At 36.3% G+C, this 13889-nt stretch overlaps 1 protein-coding gene and 1 long non-coding RNA gene across 2 annotated transcripts in view; one reads left to right on the forward strand and one right to left on the reverse strand.

Moving 5' to 3' along the window:
• plxdc2 (plexin domain containing 2) overlaps positions 1-13889 on the forward strand; it is an 89278-nt gene that overhangs the window by 49559 nt on the left and 25830 nt on the right. The window contains exons 5-7 of the mRNA XM_011488999.3: positions 7768-7890; positions 11588-11706; positions 13482-13581. Of these exons, the coding sequence (XP_011487301.1) occupies positions 7768-7890; positions 11588-11706; positions 13482-13581 (342 nt within the window). The remainder of the gene's footprint in view (positions 1-7767; positions 7891-11587; positions 11707-13481; positions 13582-13889) is intronic.
• LOC111946691 lies at positions 517-4172 on the reverse strand. Its single transcript, XR_002872427.1, has 6 exons — positions 3787-4172; positions 2796-3024; positions 2510-2667; positions 2215-2425; positions 1961-2117; positions 517-948 (listed from the first exon to the last, which is right to left on the reverse strand). It is a non-coding gene; the product is annotated as an uncharacterized LOC111946691 (long non-coding RNA).

Below are 13889 nucleotides of genomic sequence, written 5' to 3' on the forward strand. Positions count from 1 at the left end.
GAGCAAGAGTTAAGCTATAATGAGAAAAGACATCACTGAGACAAATGAGGTTGAGTTGAGATAACGGTTTGAGCAATAATTAAGAAGTGGGAGAGACGAACCTAAGACGCTCATGAGACAAATCTGAGAAGAATGAGTCCTAAAAGAGATCTCATCATTGTCTGTCTGATGTCTCTTTCATGTCTTAATCATTTCTCTTGAATGTCTTACCAAAGCCGTTAATGAGAATTATATTTGAGATATATTTGAGAAAGAAAAGAGAATTTAGTTTTATAGCAGTGGTCGCCAATCTTGGTCCTCAAGGGCCACCATCCTGTAGGGTTTAGATGTTTCTTTGCTCCCCAGATGTGAATCAACAGGTGATTAACCACCTCCTGCAGAACTTGAGGAGGCAATTCAACCACTGCAGCAGATCTGTTGGAGCAGGAAAACAGCTAAAACATCAAGGACAGTGACCTTCAAGGACCAGGATGGGAGACCACTGATATACAGTAACAGTAAAAACAATACTAGAAATGTAAATGCTTTACACTTTATTTGGGCAGCACCATCATCAGTACAGCATTTGAATTGTGGTAGCAGTATTAGGCACATTTTAAAATATTAAATACATTAAGTACATGAACCGTGGCGTACTCAATGTGGTTGACATGCTGGTCATGAATACTTCCAGATTTTAAACAAGACACTGAAAAAAAACATTATAAAAACATAAACATAAAAACATTCTCTGAAACTTGCAGACTATCAAATCCATGAACCAACTTGAGAACCAAATTAAGATAAAAAATAAGAAAAAAGATGGAAGAGAAACCAGTCCGCATACTGTAGATCATAGCAGTGGCCTTAGAACCTGCTCTGCCCTACATTTGTTGACAACGGCTTTCTTGAGCTTGGCCTCTTCAATTTGTTCCCAACCAGGTAGAGTGGCACATCTTAGGACATCAGCTGTAAGACAAGAACATTAAAATCTGGCATGAGTAAATTGATAATAGACTGCACATAACAAACAAAGATAACACTTCAAGCTAGAAGCAAATTGTAGTTTTATAAAAGCAGCTGCATAATGCTACCATAAGATTATGTTTCTGTCATCCCTTAAAGCAGCCACACGTCGCTTGAGAGGACATCTGTTTCAGTTAAAAGAATTGAAATTCAGCATACTATGGGCATTAACTATTTAACAAATAAGGTTCAAATCTGTTTCATTTCATTTTTCATGATACAGTCCAGATCAAACATTTAAGAAATGATCAAGTCACATTTTGCATGGATGGCTCTTAACAAGGGAAAAATAATACCCATGTCTTAATTGGGACGCTGAGGGCTGATCGTGTCAGACGGCAAACTGTGGAATAAGATATTTCAACGAATAAATATTATGCTATGATTAAGAATTTTGTGGTCAATATTTTTTTGGATTGTTCAGAATATTTCCATTAGTTTTTTAAATGAGAGCACTTTGGCTTAGGTCTTTGTTCTGTTTGAGACTGAAGAATTATCCCTTAGTGGTACAAAAGTAAAGATTGAAAAAAAGTCTGTTATACTTAGAAAACTTCATAAAGCCACCCTTTAAATTGTATTTTATTTCTTTTGATGTGACACAATCTTGCTATTTAAATCAAATTACCCCAAAATAAGGATTTTCAAAGCTAAATTTTAGGTTAGCCAGGGCTGCTCATTCCTGGTCCTTGGGATCCATCACCCTGACTGTTTTCCAGATCTCCAAGCCCTGCTAGCTGTTGATCAGTTCAACCAGATGTCTCCACATACTGATTGAATGAACACACCTGGTCCAGCTAATCAGCTGGAAAACAGGCAGGGTGGTAGATCTCAAGGACCAGGGATGAGCAGCCCTGAGTTAGATTAATACAAGATTAATAAGAATAATTAACTGCAGGTCATGATTAACTAACCACACCCAAAAATGAATCGCATGACAGCACTCATAAATATGTACCTTTGCAGAAACTCCAGGGTTGAAGCCAGCTCAGTTGGATAATGACTGTTAAAGCAGAAGTAGCTTCTGAACATCAGGCACAGTGCTGCAATGTTGTTGTGTACGATGGAGCGGTCCTAACTCAGCATGAACCTCCTTGGGGAAAAGAAAGACTGTCCTAAAGACAGAACAATGGATAAAGTAAACATGTCACTCATGTACAGTGTACAAAGACAAAACCTTTAGAATAATTTAGCATTTGAAACTTTACTTACCACATACAATAACAGTTGGAGTCAACGGCACCTGCTGCATCTGGACCTCGTCTGCATCTTCTACAAGAACATGGCATCCTCCTCATTAAAGTAGCAGAGCAGAAGAAAGCGCATCTCTTTAACATCTCATCTCTTCTGAGCAGCCACTCTGCTCTCCTTGCATCATCTGCAGCCTTTTAGAGTCTGGAAAAACGTCTTGCTTTCATCATTTCTGCAACAAGAGTGCAAACCATTTCCTTCCTTAGTCTTGGGCCAGGTCTCTTTCCCCTCTGCACAAATTCCTCAGAAAACTTACTCCATGGAATTTCAAAGCTGTCCTCCCAGTCAATGTATGTACAGTCCTTGGCTTCTGGAAGATGTGGATGACAAACTTCTCGGTGACTATAACAAAAGTGATGATGATTGTGTTGGTGAGGTCTCAACATGACGATGTGTTGTTCTCTGGCGTTTGGTCTGCAACAAAAAACAAACAAACAGTATAAGTGTATTAAGTTTACACTGTACTCTCAGTGTGTTACCCATTCATTTTCTTATCCACTTCCGTGCATTACAAAAACTCATTTGTAATGTTTGAGACTCACATTTCAATTTCCAGAGAGCAAGACGTTTCCAGGCTTGAACAGGTCTCAAAGCTGGCAGCAAGTCAGCCTCTTCTATGAATCGTAGATCCTCATACAACTCCATTTATTCCAATGGACTGCAAGTGTTCTTCCAGGATGTCTTTTGTGGCTCTGGTAGGACCTCCATAATGGCAGTGTGAAGGAACATGGGTTCTGATTCACTTATTTTCACATGTAGAATTTAGATCACCTTGAATCAGAGAGGAGAAAAAAAAACATCATGTACACACATTTTATACAGCACAAAGTAAGATCTGGAAAGGTTTTTAAATATGATTTATGATTCACTAAAATCCTCGTACATATCAGTGTTGACATTTGTTGGCTTAGCTACATCTGTGCTCTCTAAACATCTCCACCACTGACAGAGGGCTGAGAACATGTTTCCCTAATATGCATACTTAAATTTTCAGATTATGCTTTCTAGACATGTGAGCAGTTAATGATGACTTTACTTTAAACACATGTCCATAACCAGTTTCAAAAGATGACATGACAGGCCAAACGTCTGCAAGATGATCTTTTAAACAAGATAAAAGCTTTTTACAGCGTAAAAATTGAACATACAGTGAAACTGCACATTTTGAAGTTTGCAATAATGGAAATGGTCTGTCTGTGGTGTCGTCAAACTGTGAATGGGACGAACCCTGCAGACCCTTAACTGAAGAGCAAAATGTCTTCCAACAGTTAGTGAGTTACTTAGCACTCACGTCACGCGTTTGGAAAAATATCGAGGCTCATTCTGTAAACTCTGCACTGCAAATAACTCTTCAATGTCTCTATTTTTTATTACAAAAAGCACAAGTAAACCTTTGTAAAATGTAATAAGTACTTATACAGCCAAAGCCACCGCGAGTAGCCCAGAGTCGTCTGCAGTACTGGCGGAGCTAGCTTAAAACAGCTTTAGCATTCAACTGAGTTCAGAGTTGGAGGAAAGAAATCGCAAACTTACCGTGCAAACTTCAAAGATTTTACTTGAATCTTTTTCAGACAAGCAAAAAAAATGTTGGAGATTCATCCCACGGATTGTTAAAACGCAGAAAAAATACGACAAGCGCTCGTCAAAAGTCTCTCGTTCTCTGCACTTCTCCCGCTTGCAGATTCCGGCCCGTTGGTGACGTCAACCACAGAGTTTTCCCTCCCACCGTGATCAGCCAATCAGAAATCTGTGTCAAGTGAGGCTGTGATACAGTTTAAAATTCAAATCGGGTTCCTCCAGGCTTCTGTTTGTTCAATATGATGCAGACTAAAATCAAGAAAACAGAAAATATTTTCAGCTTGTAAGGCTGCATGAAGGGGGATTTTTAAAGACAAAGATAAATTAACTCAAACTGAACCCCATAAATCTGTACCGTCCTAAAGTTGATTTATTTATTTAATTATTTTTATTTGTGTATTTTATTTGTTTGTTTCAAATGTAAAATCTATTTTTTGTTCACTTTAAGGTGATCCAAATATGATCCTAAATGTCCTTTATTTAGTTCAGCCATCAATGTGTTAAATGTTTTATACCCACCAATATATAAGTGTGTGTATATGCACTTGTGCGTGTATGCATGTGTGCCAGTGCATGCGTGTGTTTGTGTTTAACTAAACCTAGCATCATTAACCCAACATACATTCTTGTTCATTTATGTTTATCTAAGCAGTCAAAAAAAAAGTTTATTAAATCGACACTGCAACGTTGTCTTGAAATTTCATGTTTTTTAAAAAGTTTCAAAAATATGTCTTTTGAGGACATGACCGTCTTAATGATTTAACTTTTTTTTCTTGAAATTGTAATTAAGTTATATAAATATGTAAGCAATAAACAACTTTTTTAAGTTGAAAATAAATAAAATAAAAAATATTATTTTCTCGAGATGAACTGTAATGGTGTCATCATGAGACTCATTTTAGGGATTGTACTACTCTCATTTTTCTTTTTGCTGAGACAATAAAAAAATAGGCTAAAACAAGATCTAAATTATTGAGCAACGAGAGACAGAACCATTCATGTCTTTCACTGAGACGTGACTGAGATAGGGATTTGAAGTAAGGATATCAAATTGAGACATACTTGAGCGCAACATAATATGGCTCATTTTTCTCTCAATTGAGATCTGGAGAAGAGACAGTTGTGAGAGAATTTTGAGATCTCAAACAGTGCTCACTGTGAGACTTATTTCTCAGGAGAAATGTTTGAGAAGAATGAGAAAAGCAGTTTAGTCTCAAACAGTTCTCATTTATGTCTAGGAGACGTAAATGTGACAGAAACGAGATCTCATCTTCAGTTTTGCTTTGCTATGGGTTATTCTTTTTTTCCTCACAGTTGACATGTTACAGTTGTCATCTGTTCCCACAGTTGAAGGTAAATCCAAATTTTGAAATTTTACAGTTTCTTAAATGACCACTGGACAAGGAGGAATTCTAATTTAATGATCTGTCTTGAATTTTTTGCATTTTTAGTCATTGCAATATCTGCCTGTACAATACTGAAAACATGGTGTAAACCTACACACATGCTATTACAATCACATGGCAGCTTCAAGTATTTATCAAATCAAACAGAGCCCTTTAAGCTTTTGATTCATCAGATGCACCCCTTCACAACATGCGTTCATTTTTTATATATAAACCTTTTGCAATTTTGTTTTGCATTTTCTTCATCTATTATAAGTCGTTCCGCCATTGCAATATTGATCATTAGTATCCCACATCTTAACAAAACCCACTTAACTATGAGCATCGTTGATGTAGGCGGAGTCAACTCAAGTCAGGATCACTTCAGGTTGCATTTTTGCCGATTCTACCAAAGTCATCAGAGATTCAGCTATTTAGCCTATTTGTCTATGGTTTTAATTAGATTGTGCACTTTATTTCATAACTGTCTCTGACAGTGTCAATTTTCTTTACCAAAAATTAATATGCATTTAATTGAGGGGAATATATTACTAAAAAAAATATCAAAGCTTTTGGTGTACATTGCACAATGAAGTTTTAGAGCCAGTACACAATCACAATTTTTTTTTTTTTTAAATTATGACTTTAAAGTAAATTAAATTCCAAGAATAAAGTCGTAAATGTAAGACTTTAAATGACTTTTTTTGCTGTTGGTGGCCCTACAATTCTGTCGCAACACCGAGACATCATCGAGCTTTTATTTGTTTATTTTTTGGGGGTTTTCCACAGATAATATATGTCATATTTTAGTTTTATGTTATTTATACAGATTGGTTTAAAAAAGAAAACAAGTCAGAATTCCAATATTAGAATAAGTTTTAATGTTTAATATTTTAATACTGTCAATGTTTCTTAGAGTGAAACTGAAAGTGACATCACCAACTTTTCCTTCTGAGAGCATCTTCTTGTTCAAACACTGGCAGAACCGAATCAAGTCAGGGGCTTTCTTCATAGAGGTAACTCTGAGCTCAGAGGTCTTTGGGGGAAAGATTGATTCCTCTAATGGTCGTCTCTGCCTGTGGTTTGCAGAGTGATAGATGTGTTTGTGTATTTTTATGGCCCACCGACCACATAAGGAGACATATGGTGACACAAAGTGGAGGCTTTATAAAGTAGGATCAATGACATTTTTTTTTATTTTCCCCTTTGTTTTCATCTTTCTGAAGCTGCTTTATGTCATAAATCTGTCCAGACAAATGGAGATCCCTTTGCAAAAAAGTCCTTTTTTTACTCCTTTGGATGATTTCCCCATTCAAACCACCTTTAGAGATTGTTTTCCTGTATTTGTATTTGATTTGAGGGGCTAGTTTAGTGTTGTTTAGAAAATATTACTAGGTAAAAAATGTTTCCGCTTTTAGAATCTAATACTGACCGGATTAGACTTTATCCAAACTGAAACTCTGAAGTAGTAAAGATTAAAAAAACAAAAAACAAAGGCAGCTTTTGGGTCTGCTCAAAGAAATGTCAAAAATATCAGAAATTGACAAGAATCTGGAGGTAATATTTCAGGAAACAGTTCAAACAGATCAAACTAATTGGAGTTTTTGAACTTTTTTTTTTTTAGACATCTGTAGCTCTTTCATGCTAAAGATCAAAGCTAGGAAAAACATTGTAGTTCCATTTCAGTGCCATAACTTAATTTTTAATACCTAATATTTCTCTTTTTTTAATTGAAAAACTTTCACGATTTTTTTTGTAAACGCAACAGCTTAAATCAATTTTAATTATATCCACCTCCTTTCCAAATCGATACACATAAAAAAGATGACATTGTCGAAATGCACATGATGAAAACAGTCTAAATGGTCTTGTCGGAAAAACCTGTAACTTTAATTTGAAAGCCCAGATGAATCTTAACCGACGCCATTATTCAGAAAATGTTTGAGGTAAAACGATCCGTTTTCTGTGCTTTTGGTTCATTAGTGTAGATCTTTCATGGTCTGAACAGACACCATCAGTAACTCTGTGTACAGGTGACTAAATGATGCAAGCTCCGTTTGTGTTCCCCGAGCACATCCCTCTGCAGAGAAATCTATCCCTGCACTGCTGGACAAGTGTTTGCATTGGTTAACAAAATGTCCTTTCTGCTGTCAAAATGTGTTTGTTAATATTCACTGGATAATTAACGGGGATGAGTGGGGTTTGGGACTTAATCAAATTGAAGTTGGTTCAGAGCCTCTGGCTGCAAGATAAATACTCACTCTGCTGAATTTCAGTTCCTTTGAGACTCTGATATTTATCTCTGCTTTTGAATAAAGGTAGCGGTGTTAATAAATCTATTCTGCTTGGTAAGGCTGCATTTCATTGGTTTGTTACCAGTTTGTTACTAAAAAGACTCCCTGACAGATCGTCTGTCATAAAACAGCTTTAATTTAAAAAAAAGGTGTAATAAATAGGGAAAAAACATATATATGTATGTGACATGTTTTTAACCAATGTAAAAGCGTGTAATCCATGCTAAATGATTAGTGTTTTCTTTGTGTCTCCCCAGGCTTCATCTATACGGGCGACGTCATCCATCGGATGCTCACAGCTACTCAGTACATCGCTCCTCTAATGGCCAACTTTGATCCAAGTCTCTCCAGAAACTCCACTGTCATTTATTTCGATAATGGTAAAGCCACTCATCTTCTGTTTATGCAAACATTTTTTAGCCCCTTTGACTTTCAAAATGAGCCCTTGACTTAAAAATGAAAAAGAGTAAAGGATAACAAAGGTGCAAAAAGAATTTAGCATCTACATGTCAAATTAAATGAAGTTATGTTCATTCAAATTGGTCCTAAAAACATTTTCTTAAACTAAGAAGTGTCCTGGAAGCATTACAGTAAACTGCGGAGGTGCTGCCATGATATGGGGCTTAATGACATCCTGAATTATGCAACACATGTGTTTTTTTAAGGTTCTTTTCATTTTTACATAAAAAGAAATAGTTCCAACACCCAATAAACTCTAGTTTTCAGAAAGTGCAGAGTCCAAATCTAGATAATTGTCTATAAAATAATTTAAAAAATTCACCAAGAAATCACCCGAACTAATTACATTTTCGTTCACTTATGGGATTTTTTGTCAGTGCCTAAAAACAAAAGGTTTGTTTTTTTAATGTCATTGTGGAAAAATACTGAAATTTAACATTTTTAGGCAGGTTTTATCCAAGTAGAACTGTTATTTTATTAATTAAAGATTTTGTAAACTCAAAATATATACAGATTTACTGTCCTCACCAATTCCTTCTCATCTTTCAGCCCTCTTTTTGCCTTTTTTCCCCCCACATGTTATGGGCTGTGTCTGTTTTTCTCCTTTGCTGCTGCTTCACCCTGCAGTAGATTGACACCCCAAATGTGACCTTCTGTAGTGGAGCTCATCAGACTTCAGCAAAACTGGCAGCCGATCAATTTTTACCCGCCTGCTCCTCAGCTCAGTGTCCATCCTTCAGCTTCCTGCCGATATTGCACAGCCTTGCACGCTGTGGAGGAGTCTCAATTTAAAAAGAAAAAAAAACAGCCTTTATAAAGCAATTATGGCTGATGAATGTTGGTTTTATTTCCTCACATTTCCAAACAGTATGTGGCAAGCGTTCACTTGTCTTTGTTAATCAGAACTTTCTAAGTAAAGAAAATGATTGCTGATAATCAGGCTTTCACAAGCTTCACCCCAAAAGTGTAAATTTGATGTTTTGCGTCAAAAACAACACTTCCAGGTTATGTGACAGAACAAGAAGCTTTTAATGTTTTGTTCAGGCATGCAAATATGCAGGAAATCTGTACTCATTATCTTTTTGAACATGAGTCATCACAAAAAGTCTGGCTGGTCTCAACAAAAATCATAGTTTTTAACTGATGTCACGTGTGCAGCGTGCAGTATCTGTAAAGACATTCTGAATGTGTCACCTTCCACCATTTTCACCTGTCTATATATTCCAGTCCACACTGTGCCATCCTTTGCTGTTTGGTGCCTCTACACTGACGGTTGTGGGACAGCTTCTTTATCCAATAGCAGGCTGTGTGCTCTGGTGGTTGACACAGAAAATGCAGCTGAAGTTTCAGAACGGTCCACTACCAAAACATTATAGCTTTAAAATTCATCTTAGGAAGTTTATTTGGTAGAAATGACAGTGTCGTATGAGTTGGAGTGGCTCAAATACTCAAATACTTGATAACAAAGTGGAGATGTGGGAGTGGACTGCCGTCATAGATTCTGTGGAGGTTTGATGCAGAGATTTTGTTGATAAGTCATCAAACCACCTTCTTGAAATTGCTAAAAGATCTGGGTCAAGTCTGTGAAGAAATTTTAAGAAGGCAGCGGGACATGAACCCCCCCACTAGGAGATATATTGGGTAGAGGGGCCAAAACATAATCAAACAAGACAAATTATTTAAAAGACTTCCGACTGGTACTCTGCTGAATTGGTCGGGGTGTGTCAGTTCTGTTTTATTTTTTTTTCAGGTTTGTATTGCATGAACGCCTTTATAGAAATAGAAACAAGGTCATTGTGTACTCCCTCTGTTTCTCCAGTATTTTTAGCCATTAAAGCCCCAGATAGCGTTACAACTTTCCCTCTTAAGTTTCAAGTATTTAAAGCAGACTTGTTTCAAGTGTGGCTTGACTGCGTATCACATTAAGAACTACAGTTTCCAATTCTTTGTTTCGTGCACTGTATGTGCATGAATGAGCGATGCAGATGTGACAGAAGCATCTGTGTCGGGAATGTCTGCAGCTCTTCAGACCTAAATCTTATCTTTACTCATAGGGGTGCTCCGTTGGTTTACAAACCGTACTGCCCTGTTGACCGACCAGATGAATAACTGTGAGGGGAGAGAATGAGTTTCACATCAATGAAGTTCTCCAAAGTCCTCAGTAAATCAAGGCTGTGTCAAAAGTAATGAGAAACACTGTTTGGAGAGTGGAGCTGAAGGCAGCGTCAGTGATTTACTCCCTGATTTGTTTATTCCTCACAGCTACTCTGTCCTCAGGAGGCTTTATAACCACAATCATGGAAATGCCCCCTGATTTCACTGCAACTGGTTTAAGTGGCTTAATTTTTCAATTCAATTAGTTTGAAAATTTAACAACACAATGAGGCTATAAAGGAAGAAAAGGCAGAAAATGAAATGTAGTGCTACTACATGTCTTTTCAGTGTGTGATTCTATATTAACTTGCTCAGGATCATCTGTGTTCCATTTCACTGTTAAAAGTAAAAAATAAAAAAAGGATTGTAAGGTTTTTAAATACTGCCTGAGCGTCACAATCAATCACCACCTCTTCCTGATTCACGATTTCTCGAAATGCTTTTTATTTTTATTTTTTGTGTCACTTTCACATCAGTGTTGACTCTGTGTCAGTCACATCCCACAACAGAAAGCAGACACCATCAACATGGGAACAAATAGAGGCTGATTTAAAAATGTATTTAAGTTTAATGCAACATCAAGAGCAACACATATTCAATAAATCAATAAACTGACTTAAGTCAAAAGGCAATTACTGCTTTTCTGTTAAATTTTTAGGTATAAATTGCCACTTTTACTACTAAAATATTAATTAAACTGCTATTCCTAATTTACACATGGATTAAAATTATTTAAAAGTGCTTTAATGTGTTAAATTGAATCATTACCCATATAGGATTTTAATTGATTCAGGACGTAGAGTTTGTTTATTTATATGGTGCCTTTACATGGTCAAAGTCAAAAAAGGCACCGTACACTACACTAAAATCTACAAGCAATAAAAACTATATGAAAAAGTTAAAACTATTTATAAGTAAGATAGTTCAATATGAAATAAATGCAATGGTAATAGAACACTGATAAAAGCAAGAGCATGAAAAAAAAAAATAACCAGCACCAGCGCAGCAGAGTTTCATGCCGTGTCAAAATCCTGGAAGTAAAAATGGGTTTTAAGGAGTTTTGTTCTTTAAAATAGACAGTAAAGACGCCTGCCGAACACTCAGTGGTAAAGCGTTCTGCAGCTTTGGAGCACATTTTGAAAATGTGGGGTCCCTTCTGAGCCTCCTGTTGGACATCTGTACCTCCAAGAGTAGCTGATCAGCCGACCCGGGGCTGATCATCAGGTGGGGGTGTGGGAAAGCTCAGAGAGGTACGGCTGTGCACAAATATTTAAAGATTTAAAAACAAATAAAAAAAATCCTCAAGCCAACTCTTATGAAAAGAAAATGGACGCAGAGTTGCTAAAGCTTTTGCAGAGTTCTTTTCTGCTTCTTCTGTTTTACGGAGACCTTCCTCCATTGTGAATGTGTCTGCTTTTTGCAGTACTCTTGATGTATTTCCACTGTGGCACTCTTTTTCTATAGGAACGGCTCTGGTGGTGCAGTGGGACCATGTTTACCTGCAGGACAGCTACAACCTGGGGAGCTTCACCTTCCAGGCCACGCTGCACAACACAGGCAGGATCATCTTTGCTTACAAAGAGGTATTGAATCCTTTTTTTTAAAATATATTTTTATTATTTTGATTGGAGTGGCACGGTGGGGTAGTGGTTCGCAAGAAGGTCCTGGTTGAAACTGCGGCTGATTCCTTTCTGTGTAGAGTTTGCATGTTGAATGTGTGGGTTTTCTCTCTGTTTTCCTCCCACAGTCCAAAAACATGCCACCTAGGTTATTGTTGGATCTAAATTGTTCGTTTAGTACTTTAAGTACCTTCACCCATCAGTAGATTGGCTCCATGACCCCATGACCCTGAGAAGGAATATGCAGATATGGAAAGAAGGTAGATAAAGTATTATAAAATATATTAATGTGTCTTTATTTTCGAAAAGAAAAAAAAAAGTTTGATCATGTGTATTTTGGGAGATTCACATTTTTTATAGGTAAACAAACTGCGATGCACACTTCACCTCTTGATAAAAATAAAATTATAAACTTTTCCCTTCTTTCTCTTTTTTTTCTATTTTTTTCTTTATTTGGCGTTTTATTGAATTGTTTCTGTTATTTTACTGATTTTTTTTCAAAAAAAAATATTTTACTGCAATGAAAAGCTTTAGTAAAAGTATTAGCTTCTCCCAATTTTCCATTTTTTTATGTATAAAACAGTTTGAATGTTCTTGTTTTTTTGGGGGGAATATTAAAAAATATTCTTATTTTCTTTAGAATAGAATAGAATAGAATAGAATAGAATAGAATAGAATAGAATAGAATAGAATAGAATAGTCATTGTCACACATGCAACAAAATTTAAAATGCTGACTGGTCAGTACCTCTTTCATTTTTTTTTTAAATAAAATAAAATCATAATATATATAAAAGTTTAAGAATAAAGTAAAATAAGTATAAGAATAAAATAAATAAAATATGTTAATAAATAGTCACAAAATACATTCATTGAATAAGTAATAAGAACATACTTTTTCAATAGTATATTTGAGTTTCTGTTGGGGGTGCAGAACTGTGATGGATGAATTAAAATGAATTGTTTTGAATCAGAGATCTTGGGTGATTTTGTGATTTGGTAGAAATGTGGTTTGTTGTTGTAGGTATGTTATAACATCTGAGTGTGTGTGTGGACAGGCCCCGCCCTTATAGACTTGTATTACATCTGAACCTGACCGTAATAATAAACATCCAGAAACTTGTTGCTTTATGCTGCTTCATGGTTTCAAACCCCCCCCCCCCTCTATAATCACCCTCCTATCCCCCCTCTCTAATATCCCTCTTTCTTCCTCCCTCCTTTCCTTTTCTGTCCAGTCCAACACAAAATATTTTCAAATATGATTAAAATGAATAAAGTTTGGCCTTGATTACAAAAGGGGTTTAGTCAGACATACCTCTGGTTTGTCAGAAGATTCATAACCCCTATAGTTAAAGTAAAATATGTCCAACACAAAGAGGCCTTCAGCTCTCATCTGTCTGCCCAGCTGTTGGACAGGACAAGTTAAAAAACAAAACAAAAAAAGAGCTGGTTTGTTTACACTATTATAATTAGTTTAGTAATATCACGACAATTTCATGTTTCTTTTTTTCTTTTTTTCACTTACTGTGTTTAATATTTCTTTTCCCAAGTCTGAGAAATGCACAAGTCTGTCTTTTAAACGTTAAATCCTACTCTCCACAGAACTCCAGATGCTTACTGACATTACACAGGCTAAAGCGGAGATTCCTGTGGATGACTCCAACTCTGTCAAAAAAGAACATCCCGCCCCACTGAGCTTTTCATGTTGCCAGTGATTGATTTCCTCTTTTCCTGTTCCAGATCCCCACTGAGGTGTCACGGATCAGCTCTGTCAATCACCCTGTCAAGGTGGGCCTGTCCGACGCCTATGTGGTGGTCCACAAGACCCAGCAAATACCCAGTGAGTGTTCCATTTGCATATCTGTCCTAAATGTTGGAAATCATTGTGTGAATGTTGGCCTGAACAGATCCACTGAGCCTCATCTGATGAACGCAGAGTGGAGAAACGATGAATGTGATTCAAGGCTATTTTTAGACTCTAACACTTTGTGAAAGAGGTTGATAACAAAACTATTTTGTTGTTGATGTTGAGATTTTTTTTTGTTTTCAAAAAAGGATGACAAAATTATTTAAAAAAAATTAAATTAGGGGCTACAATTTTTGATTTTCCCTTTGTTTTATTTAGAAAAATGTTTCTTTAAGTCATCA

The sequence above is a fragment of the Oryzias latipes genome, chromosome 20 (assembly GCF_002234675.1).
Source record: "Oryzias latipes chromosome 20, ASM223467v1".
In the NCBI taxonomy this organism is placed as follows: domain Eukaryota; kingdom Metazoa; phylum Chordata; class Actinopteri; order Beloniformes; family Adrianichthyidae; genus Oryzias; species Oryzias latipes.